This window comes from Gopherus flavomarginatus, chromosome 25 (genome assembly GCF_025201925.1).
Source record: "Gopherus flavomarginatus isolate rGopFla2 chromosome 25, rGopFla2.mat.asm, whole genome shotgun sequence".
In the NCBI taxonomy this organism is placed as follows: Eukaryota; Metazoa; Chordata; order Testudines; family Testudinidae; genus Gopherus; species Gopherus flavomarginatus.
This window is the reverse complement of record NC_066641.1, coordinates 6,976,202-7,002,640: the sequence shown is the minus strand read 5'-3', so window position 1 is coordinate 7,002,640 and position 26,439 is coordinate 6,976,202. Positions and strand designations below refer to the sequence as shown.

The following is a 26,439-nucleotide window of genomic DNA, read 5'->3' as shown; positions in this document are numbered from 1 at the left end:
TGAAACCCAAGCTGCCATGAAGGCAGAACTGGGGCTGGTTGGTTACAAGGTGTCACTTTTGGAGAAAGCAGAAGATAGGGCCCTTATCGCAATGAACGGGAAAAATCAGGACTGAGCAAAGGAGCCCCATAACGATGTTCTCTGTGATCTCCATGACAGTGGCTGTCATATCCGGCCCCCCATACTGCTCCCCACCCCCACACCCTCCAGGCCTGGGATCTGCAAGCAGTTCTGCCGTGTTTTCAGTCCAGTTCAAGGCCAGATCCTGTGCGGCTTGTGTGACGAAGTGGGAATGTTCTTGATGTGTTATTTAAATGCTGTGTTATTTAAATGCTGAGTGGGGAGTTGTGCTGCCTTGGGGAAGGGAGGATACCTGAGCATGTAACCTGAGAACTCAGGAGGGGGGTTGGAGGCCAGGTAACACCTCTGCCTGGGAAACTGGACAAAGGACACAAAGGCTGGGGTAGGAGCCGGGGGGAGGCTGAGTGAGAGGCTGGAGGGAGTTTCATTTAGAGCTGACTGGGAAATGGAGAGGGGCACCTCGACCAGCAGGGCTGTGGCCTCCCCAGATGGACCTAACTAAAGTGGGTCCTGTTGTCTGTACCGGCAAGACCTGTTTTGGACTCTGTTCCTGTCGTCTAAATAAACCTTCTGTTTTACTGGCTGGCTGAGAGTCACGGTGAGTCGCAAGAAGCCGGGGGAGCAGGGCCTTGTCTCCCCCCACACTCTGTGACAGTTTGCTCCTCTTGACACCCCGTTGGTGAGGGCAGAAGGTAGCCCTCCTCATTTTAAGCCTCTCAAGGCAGGGTCCTGGGGGCTGATTCTGCTATTGTTCACTCTAGGGTAAATCAGGAGTAGCTTAGGGGAAATCCGTAGAAGTACATCAGTAGGAGAGGAGAATCAGGCTCGTCTGTACAGAGGGACACCAGTCCACAGTGCTGCACAAATAGCAATCATCTCCCCCTAGCAAACAACTCTTAGGATGGCTACCCCTGAATACACCCCCCCACTTAGCTACACACAAGGCCCAGTAATCCAGGGATTGCCCACGTGGCTATTTCAATGAGGAGCTCTTACTGTCTTTCCTGTAGTAGAGGATCTCTAGCTTGCACTCCTCGGATCCCAGCAAGGCCTGAGTCAGCTGCGCGATGGAGTTTTTGGTGGTCTCAGGCCCAGTGAGGAAGTCGCAGGTGCAGGGGCGCTGCATGACCTCCACCCGGGAGTAGCCGAACATCTCGCAGAAGCCATCGTTGCAGTAGATGATGGCGCAATTCTCCATCTGGGCATTGGCGATGAGGAACTTGCGGTCTGCAAAGATGCATGGGAAGCAAAGGGTTAAAATGAAGGTGACTGCCCCCAAGTGAACTTCCTAGCGGAGGACGTGCAGGTGGGAGTAACAAGAGCTTCTCCACCTGCAGAGCTGGGTGCAAAGATTTGCCTGGGCACCAGCCTTGTAGTCTTCACGCAAATAGGGTGTCTGAGGGCAAGATGTTTAGATTGTAAGCTCCTTGAGGCAGAGACCATCTCTCCCTACTTGTTTGTATAGCACCAGTACTGTGGGGCCCTGATCTCAGCTGTTGCCTATGGGTGCTATCAGAATATAAACCATTGGGTTTCCCCAGCACCAAATGGGATATTTCTTTAGCTGAAACAGGGCTTCAAGGGGAATTTTAAAACCATCACCCGTCTGGGTGATGTCAAAGCACTTGACAGATATCAAACATGGCAGAATACCTATGTATATGATCTCCATTTTATAGAAGGGGAAACTGAGGCACTGACAGGCCCGGCGACTTGCCCAGTGTAGCAGCAGCAGGACTGGGACTAGAAGCCAAAACAGCCTGACTCCCAGTCCACTGTGCCACTGCCACCACTAGCAATATTCCAAACTGCCTCCTGCTTTCTCTGTATTTCCCTCCCCATCATTGCAGATGAGCGAGACAGCTGTGAGCACAGGGGTGCTGTGATGGGTTGCGCCAGCCCTGTGACAGGCGCTTTCTCCTTTCCTTGCTGGTGCAGACAGGGAGACAGAAAGCATCCCCTACTTTCCACTGGGGAGTCTGGCCGTTACTTTAAGACAAATAATAATAATAATAATAATAAAATGGAGCAATTAAAAAAAATGAGACAAACCCTCAGGTTATCTATTCATGACCATATTATTTATTGAATAGTGCCTAGAGGCCCCAATCAGGATCAGGGCCCCAGTGCAAGGTGCTGTACAAATATATAGTAAGAGATTGTCCCAGCTTTTACAGTCCAAATGGACAAGACAAAGTATGGGAGGGGAAACTGGTACCTGGAGGGGTGATGTAATTTGCTCAAGGTCATACAGCAGGTCAGTGGCATAGCTGGGCGCAGACTGCCAGCTAAGGGCCCTCACCACTAGACCACACTGTCTCCTAGGATTGTTGCCTACAGCCCATTGTCTGGCATGTTGCCCACTTTACATGTCCTGTGTGATGTGGGTCCCAGCCCTTCCTCTTGGGAGATTTTTCCACCGTCTAAGAGTTGTCAGTGCCAGGGAGCTGCTCCTGACGTTCAGTCTAAGAGGAGATTTTGGTGGAGAAGCAGCAGGTGCTTCCTGGCTGTGAGATCGGCTCACCCGTGGGATTGTTTCCTGGGGGAGCAGCAGAAGCCCCATCAGCTGTGACCTTTGAAGTTAGACGGGACCAAACACAAGCACACGTACAGCAGGGAATAATCTGGCATTTGCCAGGGGAAGGACTCGGGAAGTGGCGCAGGCCGAGGGATCTGCTGACCGCTGCTTCCCGCAGCCCCCATTGGCCTGGAATGACGAACCCCGGCCAGTGGGAGATGCAATCAGCTGAACCCGCGAACGCTGCAGGTAAACAAATCATCTCGGCCCATGAGCGGATTTCCCTGATGGGCCACATGCCAAAGGTTGCCAAACCCTAAGCTAGACCAGTGGTTTTCAAACTTTTTTCCTGGTGACCCAGTTGAAGAAAACTGTTGATGCCCATGGCCCAATGGAGCTGGGGAGGAGGGGTTTGGGGTATGGGAGGGGCTCAGGGTTGGGGCAGAGGGTTGGAGTGTGGGGGTGAGGGCTGTGGGGTGGGACTCTGGGAATGAGGGGTTCAGGGTGTGGGAGGGGGCTCTGGGCTGGGGCAGGGGGTTGGGGTGTAGGAGGGGGTCAGGGCTCTGGGCTGGCAGTGCAGGCTTTGGGGTGGGGCTGGGGAAGAGGGGTTTGCGGTGCTGGAAGGGGCTCTGGGTTTCAGGGGGCTCAGGGCTGGTGCAGGGGACTGGGTCACAGGCTTACCTCGGGCAGCCCCCAGTCAGCGGTGCAGCAGGGGTGCAGAGGCAGGCTTCCTGCCTGTCCTGGCACCGTGGACTGTGCTGCACCCCGGAAGTGGCCAGCAGCACGTCCAGCTCCTAGGCGGAGGTGCGCAAGTGGCTCCATGCAGCTTTTGTCCGCAGGCACCGCCCCCCCAGCTTCCATTAGCCAGAAACCGGTCAATGGGAGTCTGGAGCCAGTGCTCGGGGCTGGGGCAGCGCATGTGGCCCCATGGCCCCCCAGCCTAGGAGCCGGACCTGCTGATGGCCACTTCTGGGGCACAGCTTGGTGTCAGAACAGGTAGGGACTAGCCTGCCTTAGGCAGACAGCACCACCAACAGGACTTTTAACAGCCCAGTCAGCAGTTAGCCGCTGCTCCCCAGTGCCTTACATTCCACCACCCAGTACTGGGTCCTGACCCACAGTTTGAAAACCATTGAGCTAGGCTGCCCCTGACCAGTGTTTGTCCTTAAAAACCTCCAACGATGGAGATTCCACAGCGTCTCTAGGCAATTTGTTCCACAACTCCCCTGCCATCGGGACAACAGACATGGAAGTCATGGGCTCAGGGAAGCCTTTGAATGACTCCACAGAAGGCAACGGGTAAGGGAAGGGGTTGGCCTGCTCCATCAGTGAAGGTTCCTCTGTCTGTTGCCATTCTTTCGCTCTCTTGGGAGGCTGTCCTGCAAAGCTCAGGCTGATGATACGAGAGGATTAGAGCACACATCTCATCTCCTGTCCTTGACGTAATCTAGTGAGGTAGAGGCCACAGCTGCTCAGACCAGCAGCAAGCGGGAAGTTCATGGCCAAATTCAGCTCCTGATTCCACCCCACTGAAATCAGTGGATACCTAGGGGCCGGGGTGTACCCAAGCGGGATGTGCCCTTAGCAGGTGTGTGAGGACATGGCTCTCCCGAGCATTGGCATCTCTTCTGGCTGGAGCCAGAGCCAGCTCTTAAACACAGAAGGCACATTTGGGGGCTAGCTATTAGTGCACTCCCTAATTAATCTCGCTGATTACACAGGAGTGGCATCTGCAGTGTGTTTATTCCAGTTCTGCTGTTTGCCTCCTTTCCCACCTGACCCGGGGAATGTGCATTGGCAAAGGGCCACGCTCACTACAGATCTGGAGAAGCCTCCTGCAATCCTCAAGGGACCCAAAAGCAACCCCCGGGCCCCTGTTCGCAGTCCTGCCATGGCAGAGAGCTGGGGAAGAGCCGTTCTCACTCCCCTAGTGCCTTTCAGCAGAGGATGAGAAAGCGCTTTGCAAACATTCCTGAATGGCGCTCCAGCACCCTCAGTGAGCTGGTGAAGTGTTACTATTGTGACCCATTTTAAAGCTGGCTAAACTGAGGAGAAGTGGCATGAAGAAGCGAGTGAGCAGCAAAGCCAGACACAGAACCCAGGATCCAGGTGGAGTTTCCTGCTCCACTCACTAAATGACTCCGTCCCCACTGGCAGATGGAGCTAGATGCTTGCTCAGTGGATGCCATCACTCCGTATCGCCCAGTGCGCCGGTCTGCCACGCTCTGGCACTGGGAGAGGATTAGTTTCAGTGAGAGGGGGCTTAGAGCAGAGCTTGGGAGGGGAGTGAGCAGCCAGGTGGGTGGGCAGAGGGAAAAGAGGCTGTTGATTTTAACTAGGCAGCGCAACTCTGCTTACAGGGAAATGGAATTAAACTCCTGGATTGTTTCATTGAGTCACAGCAGGCAGACGGGCAAATACAAGCCGGATCAGAGGGGCACGCAACTGGCCTTCACTAAAGGAGACTCTGGTACAGTGTGTGTGTGTAGGTGGGCCGAATCCACGGAGGAGACCTCAGCTAGGGAGAAGAGGGGGGATGTTATTAGCTGGTAGCTTTCAGGCCTGCTCCTCCTCTCACTCACCTCGGCAGTTATCAGGGGCAGCTGGCGTCAAACTGGGATGCGTGAGATGTAACTTGCCTGGGTTACAGGTTAAACCATATGCCCAAGGCATCGCAGAGCGAGGCATTATTGCCCAGCAGCTCCCGGCTCTCAGCCCCGTGCTCTGCTCAATCCGTCACACTGCGCTACCTCAGGGGGATCCTGGTGAGAATGAGCTGAAATCCTGCCTCCAAAATGGGGATCAGGACTGGGCTCCTACCGCTGGAAGGAGCCGTGTGTGTGTATGTGACAGAGCAAGTGACCAGGCCTTTATTTTTTGTGAAGCTGTCCCTTTAAGAGGTAGACCCAGCTGAAGACTATGGGGCACTGTTTCAAGAGTGGCAGCAGGCAGCTTTGCAGCAGCAAGTTATCAAGTTCAGTCCCGCCTAGTCACAACATTGGGAGTTGGCAGGGGGCGAGGGAGGCTTGTCTGCTTGTTGATGAGCTAGCGCTCCCCTCCCCACCACTGGGCTGGCACGAGGGATGCACCTTGCCAATTTAGATGGATAAACAAGGCAAGTTACATGAACTTCCCATTCACAGGATCATGTCCCTCACCACAAGGGCCCTTCTCTTCTTTTGGCAACTACAGATCAATCATGTCGCGAGGAAAGGCAGCAAGTTTGTCTCCCCAGCAAACTCTGCAATGGGAGACAGGGTGATTTACGCTGCTAGAGGGACCCAGAGGTCCTAATTCTCTGGTGCCTTGCAGCTGGTGAGCAAAGTGATCTCTGTATATTCTGCTCTGGTAGCACTGGGCACCCACTGTGCACTCACTTGGCATTGGGGTAAGTTACCCCACGGGGTATCAGACCTCACAAGTCTAAAAAAGACAGTTCCCCTTGAATCGGCTACCTCCAGAGAACTGCCCTCCCCCAAACTATGACAAACGCCGTAGAAGCAGAGATCTCCACAGCCCATTCATTGTGTTAGAGGTGAAAAAAAGAAACCCAGGTAAAATTCATTTAAAGGGATTATTTCTAGCAACAGCCAATGGCAGCATTTTGTCAGGGGAGGCTGCCTGGGAGCATCCTATAATTTAAGGCAAATGGCCAGACAGCCCATTTGGCACTAAAATAAGCACTTCTACCTGGCCATTTTCTAGCTGAACATTCTGCCCTCTAGATAAAAAAGATTTTATCCTCTCTTCCCCCTTCCCCTCCCCCCGTTACATTTTAATCAGCTCCTGATCTCGGATATGTTAGTAAATCCAGGGTTACTCTGTTGACTTCAGTGGAATTACTCCAGAGTTACACTGGTGTAACTGAGACCAGAGTCCACCCCACTCAGTCTCGGTTGATGGCATCTGGCAAATCTAATCTATCTATCCCCGTACACACCCACCTATCTAAGCAATCAATCTATCTATCTCTATCACCATACACTCCATCTACCTATCTATCCCCACACACCCCCAATATCTATCCCATATACCCCCTATCTAGCTATTAATCTATCTATCCCCATACACACCCACCTATCTAATCAATATATCTATCGCTATTCCCATACACTCTACCTACCTACCTATCTATTCCCATACACCCCCAATATCTATCTATCCCATATACCCCCTATCTATCTATCATTATATCCCCATACACACCCACCTATCTAATCAATATATTTATTTATCGCTATTCTCATACACTCTACCTACCTACCTATCTATTCCCATACACCCCCAATATCTATCTCTCCCATATACCCCTATCTATCTATCATTATATCCCCATACACACCCACCTATCTAATCAATATATTTATTTATCGCTATTCTCATACACTCTACCTACCTATCTATTCCCATACACCCCCAATATCTATCTATCCCATATACCCCCTATCTATGTATCATTATATCCCCATACACACCCACCTATCTAACAATCTATCTCTACCCCCATACACTCCATCTATCCATCTAGCACCAGACTCTCTCTCCCACCCACCCCATCTATCCAGCCGCCTGTCTCTGGGACTGGCCATGGCTGGGTCTCAGCGAGGCTGAGGACTAGGCAGGAAGTTTGGCAAGTCCCCCGAGCGGCCCCTGCCCGGGCGCGGTGCCCGGCGCGGAAGGGCCCCGACCCCCCGTACTCACTCTGCCCCTCGAACTTGCGGATGATGGTGTCCAGGTAGGTGTTCTGCGGGGCCACGTGGCCCCTCCGCACGGGCATGCTGGAGCCCGGCCGAGCCTGCCCGCCGCCGGGGAGTTGCGCCCCGCTCTCCGGGGGAGCCGCCGGTCGCTCCGGGGCTTAGCCCCGGGCCGCCCCGAAGGCTTGTTGCGGCTTCCCAGGGCCGCCCACGCTCCGCCAGCCCGCACGGGGCAGCCCCTTCCCCGCCCTCCGCTCGGCGCCCCGGCCGGGTGGGCAGTGCGAGCCGGCGCGGGGGCGGGTCTCTGGGCTGGGGAGGCCCGGGTGGAAAGGCGGAGAGAAAAGCCCCGGGGAGTCTCGATGTGCTTAGTCACCGCGGCCCCGTCAGCGCTCGGGGCCGGAGCTGTCAGCACCGAGAGCTGCGAACCTGACAGTCTCCAGCCGCCTCCCTGCCAGCCCGGCCCCGGGAGCCGGTCCCAGCCCGAGCCCCGCCCGGAGCGGCTCTGCGGGGGGGCGGCAGCCGCCGGATGCTGCTGGGTGGGGAGGGGATCGCAGGGGCGGGCTTCTCCCCGCTCCTGGCCCAGCCACCGCCTTTCCCCGGCTGCTCCGGCGCCCCGGCCGCGGGGGCGGGGAGGGGGGTGCCCCGGAGGGCGGCGGAGCTGTCCCCCGGCCGTGGTGCTGAAGCGCCGCCCGGGGCTCGCCGCTAATCCGGGGGCGGAAGAAGCCAGAGGGCGCCGGACCGCGGCGGGGGATGGGAGGAGGGAGCCCCGGACCATCCAATGTGGGGGCTCCTGCCCTGTCCCCCCCTTTCCCGGGGGGGGCTGCTTGTGGGGTGTAAGTAATATACAGCGCCGGATCCCCCCAACCCACTGTCCGCTCCCACCAGTGTCTCAGTGGGACTGAGGGTCCCTTCTAAGCTCGCCCCCAGCCCCCTCCCATTTCTCTTCTCCCCCAGCACCTCTGCCCCGTGCCCTGCGGCTGGGGGTCAGTGTCCCTCCCACTGGGCGCCCCCTCCCCTATAGACAGTACTTGAGGGCGCTCATTTACTTCTAGGGCAGTAGCCCCCGATCAAGGAGCCCCGGTGCCAGGCCCTGGCTGCTTAAGCCGGAGGTTACAGGGAGAGAAGTCGTGGGGTGGGTGGTGACCACCTCGCCCTTCTCCTACTGCTAAATGGGAGAGGGGCCTGGCTAGATGGGTCCCTGGAGAGCTGGTCGGATCCTGGCAGGGAAAAGGGGCCCCTGTATGGGAAAGGCGGAAAACCACTGTGCTGGGCACCATCCAGCTGTGACCCTCTTTACCTGCCCTCCCCCATCATTCCAGTCCCTGCTCCCCACCAGGGGAATGGGTGGCTGCTTTCCCTGCAGATCAGCCAGTCTCAGCACAGAAATATCGCCCACCCCCACGGGTTTCCAAGTAACTCAGGGCTCCCAGGTCCCTGGAGCAGCCCATAGTCTTAATCATTGATCTCCTTCACGGTGACCTTCCCGGAGCGCCCCCCTGGACTATGATCAACCGCCCCCTCCCCCATGATCGGAGGACCGTGGCCACGGAGGGGATTTTGATTTGAATTATGCACCACTTTCCATGCATGAAATTGGTGGAAGAGGATTACAGGCTGGCGTTTAGCAGGGGAGTTCCACTGCGTATTCCGGCAGCGCCTCGCCAATACTCTCATCACAGGGAAACACACAATTGCCAGCCTCTGATGACAGCTGGTGATACAAAGCCGTGAGCAGGGACCCGGGCCTGCTCATTGTACCGTGGGAACCTGATCCAGAGGAAAGAAAGGAGATTTCAAAGCCCTTTGCAGAGTGTGGCTGCTGCTTTTATCTGTGGCGCTCGTGAAATCTGACCTTCCCCCTCGCAGAGAAAACTTGTTCCACTGTTGAAAACTCCTTTTCTCCAGTCCAGTTTCCACAGCCGTCTGGGTCATAATTCACTGTGATTTACTGAGGAGACATTGTTCTGTATCACAGGGCTGCAGCTTCACAGTCTGGGCAGAACTGAGGAGCGGGGACTGGGAGTCAGGGCTTCTGGAGGGTCTATTTTCTCACTGATGGGCTGAGAGAATTTAGGGGAAATTTCTCTGTGCCTCAGCTTCCCCATCTGTAAAATAGGGATAATACTCACCACGGTTTTCAAAGGCACTTGTTGAGATTCTTGGATGCAAGGTGCTGTATGAGAAGGCGAAGTGTTATGATGTATTAACAGGGTCCTTAGACAATAGAATAAACACAGACTGAGTTTGTTGTCTCCCAGATTTTTCTTCTTTTTTTGCAAGCCAATACCGGATGTTTGAAAAATGAACCCAATTGACACATTTATTTATAATAATAAATAATAATAAAATTATTATGTTAGCACCTAGTGGCCACAATCAGTCAGGGCCCCATTAGATTCTTAGATTCCAATGCCAGAAGGAACCACTGTGATCCCGTAGTCCAGGGGTCGGCAACCTTTCAGCAGTGGTGTGCCACGTCTTCATTTATTCACTCTAATGTAAGGTTTCGCGTGCCAGTCATACATGTTCACATTTTTAAGTGGTCTCTTTCTATAAGTCTATAATATATAACTAAACGGTTGCTGTATGCAAAGTAAATAAGGTTTTTAAAATGTTTAGGAAGCTTCGTTTAAAATTAAATTAAAATGCAGAGCCCCCCAGACCAGTAGGGCCGGCTTTATGAATGGCGGAGCCCAATTTGAATACCTGGCGGTGGTCCGGGGCTTCGGCGGCACTTCGGCGGTGGGGGGTCCACTCCGGGTCTTCCTCAGCACCGAAGGAACCACCATCACCAAAATGCTGCCAAAGCCTGGAGCAGACACTGCCCCCCACTGCTGCTGAAATGTCACTGAAGCCTCAGAGCTGACCTCCCCACACACAGCCAGGCAAGTAAAAAAAAAAATTAAAAATTAAGAGGGCCTTCTGGAGCGTGGGGCCCAATTCCAGAGAATCGGGGGAATCAGCTTAAAGCCGGCCCTGTGGACCAGTGACCAGGACCTGGGCACTGTGAGTGCCACTGATAATCACCTCGCATGCTGCTTTTTGACACCAGTGCCATAGGTTGCCTGCCCCTACCCTAGTCTAACTGCCTGTATAACACAAGCCAGAGGATTTCCCTTAGTTAATTCCTGCGTCAAGTCAAATAGTTTGTGGTTGAACAAGAATGGATCTTTTAGAAAAACTTCCAGCCACGATTTAAAGATTTCCAGGGATGGAGAATCCACCACAGCTCTGGAAAATTGTTCCATTGTTCATGACCCTTTGCATTCAGAATGCATGCCTTATTTCGAATCTGAAGTTGTCTACCTTCATCTTGCAGCCATTTTCTCTTGTTCTGCCTCCGCTAAACTAAAAAGCCCTCTCTCACGTTTATGTTCCCCATGTAGGTACTTCCAGACAGACCGAGTCCCCCCTTAACTTTCTCTGTGATAAGCTAAAGGTTGAGCTCCTTGAGCCTCTCATGGTAAGGCAGGCTTGCCAATCCTCTCATCATTCTTGTGGCTCTTCTCTGAGCCCTCTCCAGTTCTCCAACATCCTTCCTGAGGTGTGAACACCAGAACTGGACCAGTCACAAACACTAGGAAACGTACACACGTTAAATGAATGAAATAGTCCCTGTCCCAAAGAGCTAGCCACCTAAGGTTTTGATTCAGGAAAGCAATCAAACGCATGTTTAATTCCATCCCTAGTCAGGACAGCTCACAAACACGTGCTTAAATAAGTTCCAGGGACTTAAGCATGTATGTAAAATTAAACTGGTTCTTAAGAATTGTCCAAAATAGAGATGCCTTCTTGGATTGAGGCTAAAAGGCTTGGTCTTGCTCCCATTCACGTCAATGGAAAAAATCCCATTAACTTTAATTGTGCAGGATCAGACTTTTTTTCTGCATCTCCTTTCCCTGGTATCTGTTCTCTTTCTTTCTCTCTCGCTTCTTTCTTCTCTTCCTGCCTCCTCCTCTCCCTTCTCCACATCTTTCTGGAGAGGGATAGCATAAGTAGGAACCAGTCTGATTTCCGGTGTCAACAAAATCCTCCAGCTTATCAGAGATCTCTTCCTATCTCACTAAAGTAAATGGCTAAAGAGCCATGCGTGGGGCTGTGAAAGCCAGTGCAAGCCAAGCATTGTTTAGTTTGGGAGGGAAGATAACAAAGAGGGTCGGAGGATTCCAAATAGTACAGGCAGGATGTAAAATATTTGCCTATTGCAAGGAGTGATCGTCCATACTGAATATGGAACACGCGTTGCCATATTTACGGTAGCTGAGATACGGAACAAGGAAATGTGGGGGAGGCGTATTTAGCTGTGATTACATGTATTTAAATAATAAGACCTAGATTTTTAAAGGCATTGAGGTGTTGCTCTGCTCAGCCTTGCAGCAGCTGACTGATTTAGGAGCCTAAGACCCTCTTTCAAAAGTGACATGACAATGTATTGGCTATGGCCCAGATCCTCAAAGGGATTTAGGCACCCAACTCCCCTCCGTTTCAATAGCTGTTTGGAGCCTGGATACCTTTAAGGGTCTGAACCTCTGTTCCTTTTAACCCTTGGCCACTAAGGCCGGGTCACACCCAGGAAAATTATATTGATTGGGGTGTGATTTTTTTACTGACATAGTTATAAAGATACAACCACAAGGGTGGATGTAGCTATACTGGTATAAAGGGGCCTTGAACTAGTATAGCCTATTAGCCTTCCCAGTATAACCAGTATAAGTGCTTTGAGATGTACATGCTGATCCAACGGGAACTAGATTTCCCCTCCCCGAAACTCTCTCCAGGATCTGGGACATGCTCTTTCCAGGATCGCTCAGCACACACCTGGGGGAATCAGTCAAGGGGTTGATGCCAACTCCAATTTCACACCCTCACCTCCCCCAGTCTTGGAGCTGACAAGTTTCCAGTGTGGGTGTTGCTCCAGCGGGCTAGGGCCTTTGATATGAACGCAGCTCCACAGAGGCAGTCAGCAGGAAAAAACATCCTCTTCTAGTTTTTTTTAAACAAATCAGCCATCTCTGCATTAGAGTTGAGTTTGGATGCTCACCTGGCTCACATGGTTTTTCAAGCCTTTCCCCACCATCTGCTGTATTTTGTAAACCAGGTGCATGTGAATTCAGCTGTGGATTGACAGGCCCCGCACCTCCCCCAGAACATGCTCTGCCCTTGTAGCTTTCCATCATCACAGTTCCCCACACTGGCTCTAGCCAACAGACCTCACTCCTGTGCTGGAGAAGCAAGTTCAGGTTCCAGGGCCCATCCAATCACTGGCCTCTCTGCTGAGGCTTCTCATGAGGGCACTGTCAGTAACACGCGGGGGGTTACTTGGGCTGTGAACCTACACAATAGTCACAAGCACCTGATGGAGGAAGGCAACCAATTCCCACTGGGAGTCAGCAGGAACTGGACAGTTAGCGAAGTGCTTTTGAGTGCTCAGCCATTCCTCAGTCCAGAGCCTGCTTGCCCTCTGACCGTCATAGAATCATAGATTATCAGGGTTAGAAGGGACCTCAGGAGATCATCTAGTCCAACCCCCTGCTCAAAGCAGGGCCCATCCCCAAATGGCCCCCTCAAGGATTAAGCTCACAACCCTGGGTTTAGCAGGCCAATGCTCAAACCACTGAACTATCCCTCCCCTCTTGCTCCAACACCAGGTGAATAGACTCCCAGCCTCGCCCAGCCCCCATTTATACCACTCTCCTGTGACTCATCACTTGATGCCGTTCAGCTGCGGCCGATGATCCCCAGCACCTGTCTGCCAGGCTGTTCCCCAGAACAGGGCTGCCTGCAGCTCAGCAAGCACAAAGTGCCTTGTTACATTCTCCGGTGCTTTTGAAGTCCACTAAGAGGTAGGTTGAGACCTACTCACTTGTTTCACTTTAACCACCAACCGGCTGCCAGAAGGCTGTGGCTTTTGGTCATTGCTCACCTAGATCTAGGCTTGAAATGGCATTTTCTTTTCTTCATGCTGGTAAGGAAATTCAGCTTTCTCAGACCAAAGAGAATTTTGCCTTCAAAGGGCTTTTTAAAAATTGGGTCCTTGCCCCTTTCAAAAAAAAGTCCCCTTTATGACAAAGTCGTGACAGTTGATGTGTTTTTGTTTTAAAGAGGGTTTTTTTTTCTCTTAGCTTTAAAACATCAGGCATATTCACACCGTCTACCCCTGACTTTGCTGGAGCACTGGTGGGAGGTCTCACAGATGTTTATGATAGGCACTTGCTCTCAGCTGGTGCTGAGCTTTCAACAAAGATACCTTTTCTCCAAAATGTTCAGGTGGTGTAGTGGTTAAATAGGGATGGCTGGAGGGATAGCTCAGTGGTTTGAGCGTTGTCTTACTCAATCCACAGTTATGAGTTCAATCCTTGAGAGGGGCATTTAAGGATCTGAGGCAAAAAATCTGTCTGGGGATTAGTCCTGCTTTGAGCGGGGGGTTGGACTAGTTGAGGTCCCTTCCAATCCTGATATTCCGTGATTTTTCTGTCACAGGCATTTTGGGCTGAAAAATTGTTCTTGTTTTTTAACAATACAAATTTTCTATATTTTTAATCAAAGTGAAATGAGAGAAAACATTCATTTCAATTTGATATGAAACAAAAATACCTTTTTTTTTATTACTTTGTCACCCTTTTCTCCTCCCTTTTCACTGGCAAAAACCAATAACAATGAATGCCTAGCTCTCATACAGAGCTTTCTATTAGTAGATCTCAAATCACTTTACAAAAAGGCCAGTATAATTATCCTCATTTTACGGGTGGGGAAACTGAGGCACAGAGAGGCCAAGTGACTTGCCTAAGGTCACCCATAAAGCCTGTGGCAGAGCCTGGAGCTGAACCAAGTCCAGCGAGCCCCAAGATTAACAAATAAACAAACAAAAGCCACCACCCTTCTCCTTTTCCTCTCAATTGCTCAACTTTCACGCTCTTGACTCTTACGAGATCCTTGTTTCATTAGCTCTCCAGTCACTATAGAATTTTCCAGGGCAGATAAAACCTGAAATTGCTAATGTAAAAAATTAGCAGGAAAGAAAACCTTTTTTTAAAAAAACAAACCACCCCCTTCTCAGGGCTTCTGTTTCCATCCTAGAGACGTGAAAAAAGGCACAAGCTTCTTTCTTTCTTTCCAAGCTGTCTTTAAATGAAGTCTCTAATTTCGCTGGGGTACTTTTAAATGACTCAGGAGCCTAAACCCAGTGGATTGCACTCTCAGCCTGATTCTCCTGTCACTTACACCCGTGCCAGGCAAGAGTAACTCCATCGAAGTCAATAGAGTCAAACTGGTAGAACAGGGGCATGGGGGATTAAAGAGAAGGCAGAGATTTAGGCAAGCCCCTCACTTGTTTGCATCTATTTCTGCTTGAGTCTCTTCCATGGCTGAAGCAGGCTCTTGTGAGTCCAGTGACAGCACAGGCGGGCGACTACCTCTGCCCGGTGACTTATTGGTGTCTCTGGCCTGTCAGTGGCACTCGGAACAGCCTGTCAGGCTGCATGATGGAGGATGTCATCTCCCCGGAATAGTCTCCCAGCAGATTAACTCATCCTTCCAAGACAGGAGCCCATTCATCAGAGGGGAGCCGTGGGGGCGGGGATGACATTGGACTGGAGTGCTGAAGATGAGAGCAAGAAAACACTGATCTTTTCATTTTGCATGAGTCAGAGGCCCCCTCATAAACCCCATCACCTGGCCCAGTTCCTCACGGCGCGAGTCACAAATATCTCAGTCCTTGAATCCTCTGGCTTTTTCCATTAGAGGCTCTCAGGCTTCAAAGCATTTTACAATCACCCATGAATTAAGCTGCCCAACACCTCTGTGAAACATAATTGTCCCCATTTTGCTGGTGAAGAAACCGAGGCACAGCTAAGTGCTATGGCATCCCCAGGTCACACAGCGACTCTGTGTCAGGACTGGGAATAGAGGCCACAAGTCCTGCCTCCTGCTGTAACCATCTTCCTGCAAAATCCCACGAAACGATCCATTCTGTTGAATAAAACACAAGCATCGTTATTGTCTTTAATTAGCCATGGGGGTTGTTACTGCCCATCGATACTGCAGTAACGTCTAGAGGCCAAGCAGGTCGTTGTCATTCTGACTCTGACAGGGAGGGTCCTTTCCAGGTGACAGCATGGGAGGGGGGAGTTTGTATGTTTGGGGGCATCTCATACCATCCACAATTTAACCCTGGGTGAAACCCAATCTCCCATGCTGCGCAGGGCTGGGGAGATGTAGCATCAAGTGCTTCCACTATACGCTCCATTGTCAAGCAGTAAAAACCGAATTGCTTTTGAATCCAAAGCAATTTTCTTTCTTCCACTGCCCCTTACAAGGCCATGGAGCAGAAAGCTCTTAGCAGTACTAATGAGAGTGCAGCGTGCTGGATTCGAGGATCCACGCGCCGATTGCTACGCTGTGACTGCAAACCTCTTCCCTAGCTGTCTCATCAGACGGTCCCATATTATGCTGTGTTGTGTGAGAGAGGCAGGGTCAAGGCCAGATGAATATTTAGCTGACTACTGGCTCCTGAATCCCAAGCAGACTCCAGCATCTTCAATGCCCCCGGATGGTGTGTTTGTAGCAAGCACAATAGCCCAGTTTCTGACCTCACGTGGTGTCAGTGTGAATTCATGTTGTTAATAATGAATGTCCTCTGGATTTACACGGGTGGAACCGAGATCAGAATCTGGCTTTTTACACACACACACACACACACAGCTCCACAACTTCCACATGGCAACCCCAGCATTTGGTCACATGACAGTCAATAACAAGAAGCCAGCCTGACAGCAATGCACTAGGGACCTTTGCTACCTGGCCTGTTTAGCTCCTCTTGCTGGGTGCAGGATTCTAAAGTCATTAGGATCAAATCTGCCCCCACGGCTCTGAGCTCTCTGGTTCGCTTTGCACTTGGCTTCCGGCCTCCTGTGTTTGCTGTCGGGTCAGGATATCAGTGTCGATCAGGAATTTGATCACGGACGAACTTACACTAGGGAAAGAGCTGACGAGAAAGGACATGAAGCAGCCACTCAGCGCAGCTAAGGGGTTGCCTGGAGAAGCTGCAGGGCATGCAGCATGGCATTTCTCCGTGCACTGTGCTGTCGCATTTCATGCCGCATTGTGTTGCACAATTGTTTTGCACTATACTGTTGCAGCATTGCATGTCGTGCAGAGTTGCATTGCACGTAACTTTGCACGGGAATACTGCTCTATGATGTAACACTGATGGTGCTTGGCTTAGACCCCAGCTTCCCTTCTGTTCCTCTGCTAAATGAAATCAGGGGGTCCCCAGTCCCAGCTTCCAGCCAGCTCCATGATGCCCTGGGTCCAAGCATTCCAGGCAAACACAGCCCAGGCCCCTGGAAGAGATGAGTGGGGACATCTGCTGTCCATGCAGAGAGTTACACTCCATAGCACACCTGACCGCTCCCAAACAGCAGGGAGCCCTGTACTCCCTCCCCTGTCGCCACATACCTGAGCTTTCCCTGTGGCAAAAGCGCCATGGGGGTGGATCCTGCTTCTGACACAGCACATGGCCCCAGCACTGGGACCCAAATCTCCTCTCGCTCCTAGCGGTTGGCTAGGAGCGTAATTCCCCTGGAGCAGGTCCCATCCCTCTGCAGGGCTCTGAGACAGAAAGGGACCTCACAAGGGGTTGAAAGAGCCCCCAGAGAATAGTCCAGCTCAGAGCCCTGTGCTTCCCACTCCTGGCTCCCGGCATGGGGTGATGCCTGGGGTGCCAGGCGACCCACACTGGGGCTATGCTGGTCTGAGAAGCAGCCTCCCCCTCCTCTCTGTTGAGAGCCGCTGGGCTCCTCCCAAGAGGCAGTCACCCCTCCTGGGTCCCTGTGTGACTAACTCTGAAGAGTGACTGTTTCTGCCCGTGCCAGCAGTAATTTTCCATGAGCTTCTTGTCCCTGTGGGTGAGAGAATGTGAGGAATGTGGCACCACTTATCCCTGTGCCCCCTCCCATTCCTGCCTTAGCTGGGAGGCCTGGGCCAGCATCTCGCTGCAGCCTAATAATAGAACCTCCAAACCGGGGCAATAGACCAGGCCCTGGCTGGCCCCTGGGGTAGGGGAGGGCAATGGACTTAGCAGGGCCTTTGCTCATGTGGAGGGAAGATGGGCCTGGATTAGAGGTAGCAGGTCTGTGGGAGGGATTTGTGTAGCCCCCCCACAGCCTAAACCTTCTCCTCAGTAGCTAGTGGCTGCACCATGGTGGCCTGTGGCCATGGCCAGCCCCAGGAACACGGGAGAAGGGGAATCTCTCCTGCAGCATTCGAGCTTCTGCACTGTGTCCTCTTCTGGGTGCAGAGGCCAAAGTAATAGAAATCAGAGAAACGTGGGTCTGGAAGGGACTTCAAGGAGTCCCGGCCCCTGCACCGAGGCAGAACCCAGTAAACCCAGACCAACCCTACGGGGCATTTGTCCACCCAGATCTTTAAAATCCTCCAAGGCTGGGGACCCCACGACCTCCCTGGGAAGCCCGTTCCAGACAGTTAGAAAGCTTTTCCTAATATCTAACTGAAATCTCCCTTGCTGGAGATTAAGCCCATTACTTTCAGTGGACATGGAGATTAATTGATTACAGTCCCTTCTCTAACAGCCCTTAGCAGATTTGCAGACTGTTATCTGCCCCCTACTCCCCCAGTCTTTTCTCCAGAGGTCAGGTTCTCTAAACCTTTGATCATTTTTGTTGCTCTCTTCCGGCCTCTGTCTAATTTGTCCACATCTTTGCTAACGCACAGTGCCCAGAACTGGACCCAGTGCTCCAGCTGAGGCCTCCCCAGTGCCCAGCAGAGCGGGACAATGACCTCCCGTGTCTTACATCCACCATGCCTGTCCAGGCCAGAACGAGATTAACCTTTTTTGCACCTGCACCACAGTGTTGACTCATATTCAATTTGCAATCCACTATAACCCCTGGATCCTTTTCAGCAGCACGACCTCCTCGCTGGTGAGTCCCCATGTCAGAGTTATGCCTTTGATTTTTCCTTCCTAAGTGAAGGACTTTGCACTTGTCTGTATTGATTTTCGTCTTGGGCTTTCCGAAGGAGCCATCACACTGGGGTCGAGTAGGACAGATCCCTCCCCACCCCCATGCAGTGAGGACGGGAGGTGCCTGTGAAGCGGCTCTGCAGCCCAAGGGCTTGGAATAGTGGCTTTTCTCACTGAAACCTCCCCGGAACCTGGTGATGGCACCAGGCTCCGGTCATTGCCTGGGTGAACAGGGCTGGGCTCAGTGGAGCCCCGCCGATCCTCTGAAGTCTCTTTGCAGCCAGCTGGAGTCCACCCTAAGCCAGACATAACAACAGGGCCATGGGTGCCACTTGATGGGCCCTGCTCTTGGGAGGCAACATCAGGGTGCCCCGTAAACACCCAGCCTTTCCTAACCCTTCTTCCTTTAATCCTGCCACCGAATTCCACCCCCCTAAAGATAACACCCCAGAGGATATTGGGGAGAGGAGAAATCACACACACACACACACACACACACACACGGCCAACAGAGAAGGAGAAGTGAGCCACACCCTTGATCCCTTAGGGGCATCATTTCAGGCTGTCCCAGAGCCAGCACCCCCATTGATCCAGGCCGTGCTTCAAGCACAGCTCAGGTAGATCCGAGGCCTTCTGCATCAAAGCCCTTTTCCAAGCTGAGTGCTCTGCAAGTCTAATTAGGGTGACCAGTTGTCCCAATTTTATAGGGACAGTCTTGATTTTTGGGTCTTTTTCTTATATAGGCTCCTATTACCCCCCAGCCCCCTGTCCTGATTTTTCACACCTGCTGTCTGGTCACCCTAAGTCTAATGGTGGACACCACTGCTTTCCCTGCTCCCTCTGCAGGGATTCAGGCTGCTGGCTGCATCCTCTTTATCCAGGCAGCTGACCGTGTCCTCCCAAAGATTGTGGATTTCAGGAGGGAACGTAGCTGCTGTACAGAGCTGACCGACACCACAAGCTTCTCAGGCACCGTTCCTCCACTGGCCCCCTCTCACTTGTGATCTGCCACCTCCACCCCCAGGCTTGCGTCGATACCAGACATACTGGTGATGTGCGCAACTTGGCAGCCACGAGATCCGTCCTCACGGAGATGGATGCTGCCCTCCCCAGGTGAGAGGTGGATTTAGCCAGCTGTGGAGTGTCGCCATCCTTCCCAATAATTCTGCTTCAGCTCCACAGGTGCCTCCCCCGCCTGCCAGCAGCAAACCCACCACATCCCAGCTGTCGTTCAGCTGGCAATAAAATGAAAAATGCAGCTCTGGGCAGCCTGCATGCCCCAAAGCGGCATTGCACGGGACATGCTGGAGAAGCTGCAGGGCATGCAGCGCGGCATTGCTATGTGCACGGTGTTCTCACATTGTGTTGCACGGTGGTATCGCACTACACCGTTGTACCTTTGCACGTGGTGCTTTGCACAGCCTGTGACTTTGCACTGGAATGCTGTCCTGTGCTGTAACACTGAGGCCACCACTGTGCTGCACTCATCAGTCTTGCATTAAAATGGCCATATGGTGGCACCCCTGTGGCACTGTTAATCAGCAGACTCCTGAAAATAGTTGTCTGCTTAATCCCCAGGCTTCCTAGCTATTTCAGCAGCCCGGTCATCAGACTCACTTTCTTACAAGAGACGAGACACAGCGGCCTGGAGGACTGGGCCATGTCCCCCTCAGAAAAGGCTAGGCGTTGTTGGGGTGCTGTAATCTGGATGGGTGGCACACAGCAAGGCAGGAAATTACCGACACCCCTGTTGTCAGCTTCTCTGCTTCCATTTCCCCCCTGAGATTGTGGGCCAGGGTGCTGAAATTTACAAGAGCAATGTCTTCAATCCAGCTGTGTGATTAATAATGGCTTTTTGGTTCACAGGCACTTTACAAGAAAATATAAGTGGTTGGGGTTGAACCAAAAACTAAAATTTTAGCAAATCAAACAATCATTGTAGGTCAAACAAAGTGGTTTGTTTTGATTTCAGGCTTAAAAAAAAAACCACACACCCTACACCTCAAAGTATTTAGCCTTACAGATTTTATTATTTTTTCGGGGTATAGGGAGAAGCAGAGGGTTTGACATGAGCAATTCAGTGAAACCAATTTTTTTTTTTAGCAAAAAAAAAAAAATTTGTCCAAAATCCACCTTCTCCAGTTGCCAACTCTTGTGATTTCATCGTGAATCTTCTTCTATTTGGTATTTTCCCTAAAGCCCCAGTGCCTGGAGTCCTGTGATTTCCTGAAAAGCTCAGCTTTCATTTAAAATAAGAGAGGAAGATTCCAGCCCACTTGGTTGCCAAGAAAAGCTCGCAAATGTGACCCAAGTGCTCAAAGGCCAGAAAGCAAATAAAAAGAACCCATAGTTTATTCTTCAATTCCTGATTTTTAAACCAAACTTGTAATAGCTCAGTGGTTTGAGCATTGGCCTGCTAAACCCAGGGCTGAGTTCAATCATTGAGGGGGCCATTTAGGGATTTGGGGATTGGTCCTGCTTTGAGCAGGGGGTTGGACTAGATGATCTCTTGAGGTCTCTTCCAGCCCTAATAACCTATGATTCTATGTTTGGAGTTTGCCATTCAGCAAGCATCCTGCTCACAAGCTAAATACAGGGGAAGGACAGAACAAGACCACGCAGACCACTCTGCAACATTGCCAGCTCTCATGATTTTATTACAAGTCTTATTTGGGCCTTCTTAAAGTCCCAGCTCCTGGAGTCCTGTGATTATGGGAGAAACTGAGCGTTAAAAAAAAATTAAGATTTTCTAGTGCCCCAGGGTTGCAGAGAGAGCTACAGCAGTGATTGTACAGAAAGCCCCGGCACAGATCAGATTTCTGAAAACCACAGGTCAAACTGGGCCAGCGCACAGCAGCTAGGAATACCAATATCTGGCTACATCTTGTGCCTCAGAGCTTTCATGAAGCAAAGCTAGCCCTCCCTCCCCTTACACATAAAACCTTCAGCATTTGACTGGAGTGTAACTGATGCAGTGACATCTGTTCAAGGCTGAGCTGTGAGCAGGGCCAGCTGCCCTGGCTTGTTTCATTGGTGCAATGGGTTCATTTCTAAGGCTCCCTCCCTGCCCCCCCTTCAACTTTTATCAACTTAAATTGCCACAGTGGCAGGAAATGATGGAGGTGTGTGTGTGCATGAGACATTAACAATGTAATGACGGTAAAGGCTGAGATTCAAAGAGTTAGTTTTATAGCTGTTAAAATAAGTTGTCAACATCACATGTTAAAATACAGAGTCAACACCCTTAGCGCAAACTAACTGACTTGCAAGCAGCGCTTCTCTTCCTTTGCCTTGCTGTAAATTCTGATGGTCAGTGGAAATATTTTCCCCACCTGTTCGAGCCTGTGCAGCGAGATTGATGTTTCCCCAATAGTAACCAATGAAAAGCAAACGCTTATAAGCCTCATACCATTTCTCTGGCAAGGATGGGCACCTCTCTTATCCCGGCGCTCCTCCTCTGAATAGCAGCATTACCTTAGATGGGTTTCGGAATCCAGGGCATGGCCCTCCAGCTGTGTCTCTTAGGGAGTTTTTCCCCTTCACAGCAGTCAAAATGAATCATTAAAAAAGCAAAATACTTCTATAATCCACAAGAGGTGGGGTCCCTGCAGGCCCACAGAGTGTGAGGAAGAAGCAGCCCCTGGGAGGAGAGCCAAATGCCTACCCCCTGGGCATCCAAATAAGCAGGGTTCCAGGGCTCCAAAGCCAGCCACTCCCCTTACTGACAGGGCTTCCAAAGCCAGAGCACTCTCCCCAGGAAGTAAGGAAGCCCTGCATTCCAATCCTGCTTGCTTCAGAGGGCCACCTCTCACTGAGCTGAGATCCTCCCTTTTAAAGGGCCACCCTCCCCAGGCTTGACAAGCCTCACAGGTGTGGCAGGCTTGGGCTAAATGTGATCAAAGGAGCTCTTTAACCCCTTCTTGGTAAGTTGGTTTGTTAACTCTGAACCCTAACGATGACAGATCATTTTATACCCAGCTACAGTGACCCAGCAAGCTGTTTAGACCCCACTGTGACATCCCATTGTAATAGTTTTTCCTTTGGGTTTCCTATTTTTGTAAGAAATAGAAGAAAGAAATCCTAGAAGGGGAGCAAAGGGCACTTATGCATGTTTTGATTTCCATACAATGGGTTGCTCTTGCTTTGGCTAATGCCACATGTTTTATCCAAACCTGTCAGAGACAGCTGAGCATTTGCAGTCCTCTGCCTGAAAAGCCAGGCCGTCTGGGTGCCAGGATTCCAATGGCACAGGCCTCAGAAGGGGGCAAATAATGAATCCTACTTGAACACCTGGAAAATAAATGATCCAAACTCAGTTCCCTTTAAATCCCCTCACTTAAGGGCTGAGATCTCACAAAGTCCCCAGGCTACCAACAAGAGCTGCGCCTCTTGGGATGGGGAAAATTCCAAACTCAGCCACAGGAGGAAGCTAATGCTTCTAGCACTTAAGGGTTCCAGCCCTTAAACTTGTCCCCCACCTAAGGTGAAATGGCGTCATCTTGCACTTCACTTAGGGGACTGGGGGAGGAACATTCCTGGTGGCAGTGGGGTGGGATGTCAGAAGTTGTTCCGGTGGAGCGGATCAGTGGGCAGAGTGCAGTGGAGTGCATGATAAAAGCAGTTTGTCAGACACGCCGTCCCACGTCCTATCACAGAGCTAGCAGTATTACATAAAGTATGCGATGTATAGCGCTGCATCTAGCAAAGAGGCAGGATTCAATGCACGTTTGGGAGTGGGGATTCCTTGGTTCTATTCCCAACTCTGCCAGAGACTTGTTGTAGCATGTCTGTGCCTCAGTTTCCCCTCTGGAAGGGGCTTGGAGATCCTCAGAAGGACGATGGTATGGAAACTCTCAGCTCTCCAGCCCCTGACACTGGGGGCTGTTTGAGCTCTTGGCTGTTTAAGGCTGCAATAAATCCCTGGCCTGGGATTAGTTTTGTGCCTAATCACCGCAGAGTAAATACTGGTCTTGTTTACAGACTCAGGAGAAGAAAGGCGGGGGGAGTCCCAGTGTGCCTGATGCAGAGATAATGGGGGAGGCAGAGAGATCAGGAGGCATGCAGCTGATTGCTGACTCCAGTGCCCTCCTTGCTCTTACATAAACACATGGCAGCTGGGCTGCTGCGAACCTCAAGCGGAGCGCAGGGCACTGATCAGCTAACTGGGGTACAACTCCCCCAAGCCTGGCAAGTGGAATTTTCCACTGGCTTCATCATCTGACTAATAAGCCCAGGCCCCCATTGCAGCCCACCCCCCCATAACTAGAGCTGGTCAGGCCATTTCTGACAGAGCAGATGTCCATCGGGCAAATCCCGGTGAGTTGAAGTTGAACCGTTTTGCAAGAACGTATCAGTTTCTCTGACATTTTCTTCAGAGAAGTGTCCAAACAAATCACACTGATTTTCTTGCCTTGATAAAGGAAAAATGTTCTATTGCTTTCTTTGGTTTTAGACTTGTATCTAGTCTCTTTGAATTATTCAAAACCAGATAAAACAAGGAAACATTTTTCCTTATCAAGACAAGAAAATCGTTTGGACACTTTTCCGAAGCAAACGTCAGTGAAATCAACATTCTATATTATTACAGTGGTCTTCAACCTGTGGTCCCTGGGGGGCTGCAGACTATTTCTAAGGGGGCCACAAAAGGTTGTTAAAGCAGCAGAGAGTCCTGTGGTACCTTATAGACTAACAGACGTATTGGAGCATGAGCTTTTGTGGGTGAATACCCACTTCGTCGGATGCATGTAGTGGAAATTTCCAGAGGCAGGTATATATATGCAAGCAAGAAGTAGTCTAGAAATAATGAGGTTAGTTCAATCAGGGAGGAGGAGGCCCTCTTCTAGCAGTTGAGGTGTGAAAACCAAGGGAAGAGAAACTGCTTTTGTAGTTGGCAAGCCATTCACAGTCTTTGTTTAATCCTGAGCTGATGGTGTCAAATTTGCAGATGAACTGAAGCTCAGCAGTTTCTCTTTGAAGTCTGGTCCTGAATTTTTTTTGCTGTATGATGGTTACCTTTAAATCTGCTATTGTGTGTCCAGGGAGATTGAAGTGTTCTCCTACAGGTTTTTGTATATTGTCATTCCTAATATCAAAAGGTTGTTACCATAGAACAGCAGTTTTCAATCTGTGGTCCACAGGCCCCTGGGGGTCCGCAGAATACATCTAAGATTTCCAAAGGGGTCCGCAACTTCATTTGAAATGTTTTTTTTAAGAGTCCGCAAATGAAAAAGTTGAAAACCACTGGATTATTATATTATCCATTTAATATTATATATACTTAGGGCTTCTGATATTAGGTTTTAACCAATAAACACCAATAAAACACTCCAGATACAACTAAACTAAAATAAAAAGAAATCAGCATTTATTGGCTAAGCACCAGAACTGGTTACTTGTATCTAAGGGCTTGTCTGCACTGAGCAGCAGTGCGCACTATGGGGTTGTGATTTCTAAAGCACATGCGGGTGTTGCACACTCATTGGTCTGTGTAGACCCTGCTGGTGTGCACTAAAGTTTAATGCAGTGCGGTTTGAAACAGAACTATGTTAGCGCACTCCAGGAAACAGTACAAAGAGAGATTGATTATAATAGAAAGCAAGAAATTCCCAAAGCACCCGTCCCCCCCCAATTCTTGGCTATCTACATAAAACTGAAAAATTGCTAAAAATAACCCCCACAAAATAACCCCCCAGAACAGAAGCCCTGCATAGATTCAACGTTTTATATTCTATTGTAAGGTTCCGACATTATCAAAATGAAACGTTGCAATGGTTGCAAACTGACCTTTTCTGGCATTTCTATTCTGCGGTAAATTCCGACAGTTTGACCTTTGGTTTTGTTCCAAATCAAAACGAAGCGACAAAATTTCCCACCGAGTGGAAAGTCCAAAGCAGTCGGAAATGTCTACGTCTCATCCAAATCCAGAATAAAATCAAATTTCAAACGGTCAGAATTTCCCCAACTGGAAATCCCATTTCCTGGCCAGCTTGTACCTAAAGAGCAGCTGAGGTGCTAAGTTCCACCTGCAGTAGCAAGTCCACGTCTATCTAGCGAGTGTCTCAGAGGTGATGGACGCCAAACGGGCTCTTTGAAACATCACCGCTAGGCTGATCGTGCTGCCTTTTCAGTCTCCTGCTGTATTGGCCCAGGACCTCTTCAGGGCAGGTTCAACAGGCCCGATACACCATTGCCTAATAACTTGGGGGGTCACTGACATCCGCACAAAATGGGTGTAAGGACGCCTGTGACTGTCCAGGGCAGTGGGAATGGGGCCTTAGTCATTCTGTGTAAGCAGAACACTAGCAAAGCAGAATTTTCCCTCATTTACATTTGGTGGAAGCCTTCTGCACCCCCTCCCAAGGGGCAACACCGGGGGGGAAGGGGGAGGAATTGGGCCCAGGTCTTTTCCATGCTCTGTAAAGCGCCGTGGTTTATAAATACCCAGTAAGCCGTGTGAACCATAGGGATGGAAGCAGATTCTGGGGCCACATACCCAGGTTATGCAGCTGTCCAGCCAGCCAGCCCATCTCAAGCCACTTAGCAATTGTAACACACGATTCAAAGAAGGTTTTTTGTTTCGTTTCGGGAATTTCCAAGGTGTTGCTCTCAGACAACGGAGTCGGGCGTGTGACTGTGCAGCCCCCAGGGGTCTGAGTCCAGAGCTGTGGTGTTTAAGTATGGAGAATCGGACACACGTGTATGCTTGGGAGAAGCTACATGGTCTGAAGGCACAGCTCTGGAGCACAAGCAAGCAAGAATCCAAGGCTCCAATTTAGCAAAGCACGGGAGTAGTTCAGTGGTTTGAGCATTGGCCTGCTAAACCCAGAGCTGTGAGCTCAAGCCTTGAGAGGGCCATTTAGGGATCTGGGGTAAAAATCAGTCAGGGGATTGGTCCTGCTTTGAGCAGGGGGTTGGATTAGATGACCTCCTGAGGTCCCTTCCAACCCTGATATTCTATGAAGGCACATGCTTTACTCATGAGGCATCTCACTGACTTCAGTGGAACTACTCATGTAAAATTAAGCACACTGCTGAATCCATCCACACCAAAATGCAGACATATTTCATTTCTGAGGCAGTGTGGCAGCAAAAATATCATCACAGGGGAGGTCTGATGTAGCATCTCCCAGAAGTGAGCTTGGTCCACAGGGAAAAGGGGATTGTTT

General features: G+C 50.8%; 1 protein-coding gene across 1 annotated transcript in view; it reads right to left on the bottom strand.

Moving 5' to 3' along the window:
* KCNH6 (potassium voltage-gated channel subfamily H member 6) overlaps positions 1-7,376 on the bottom strand; it is a 102,640-nt gene extending 95,264 nt beyond the window's left edge. Inside the window, exons 1-2 of the mRNA XM_050935143.1 lie at positions 7,301-7,376; positions 1,078-1,308 (exon numbers count right to left, since the gene is read on the bottom strand). Coding sequence (XP_050791100.1) covers positions 1,078-1,308; positions 7,301-7,376 — 307 coding nt within the window. The remainder of the gene's footprint in view (positions 1-1,077; positions 1,309-7,300) is intronic.
* Positions 7,377-26,439: the final 19,063 nt, after the last annotated feature.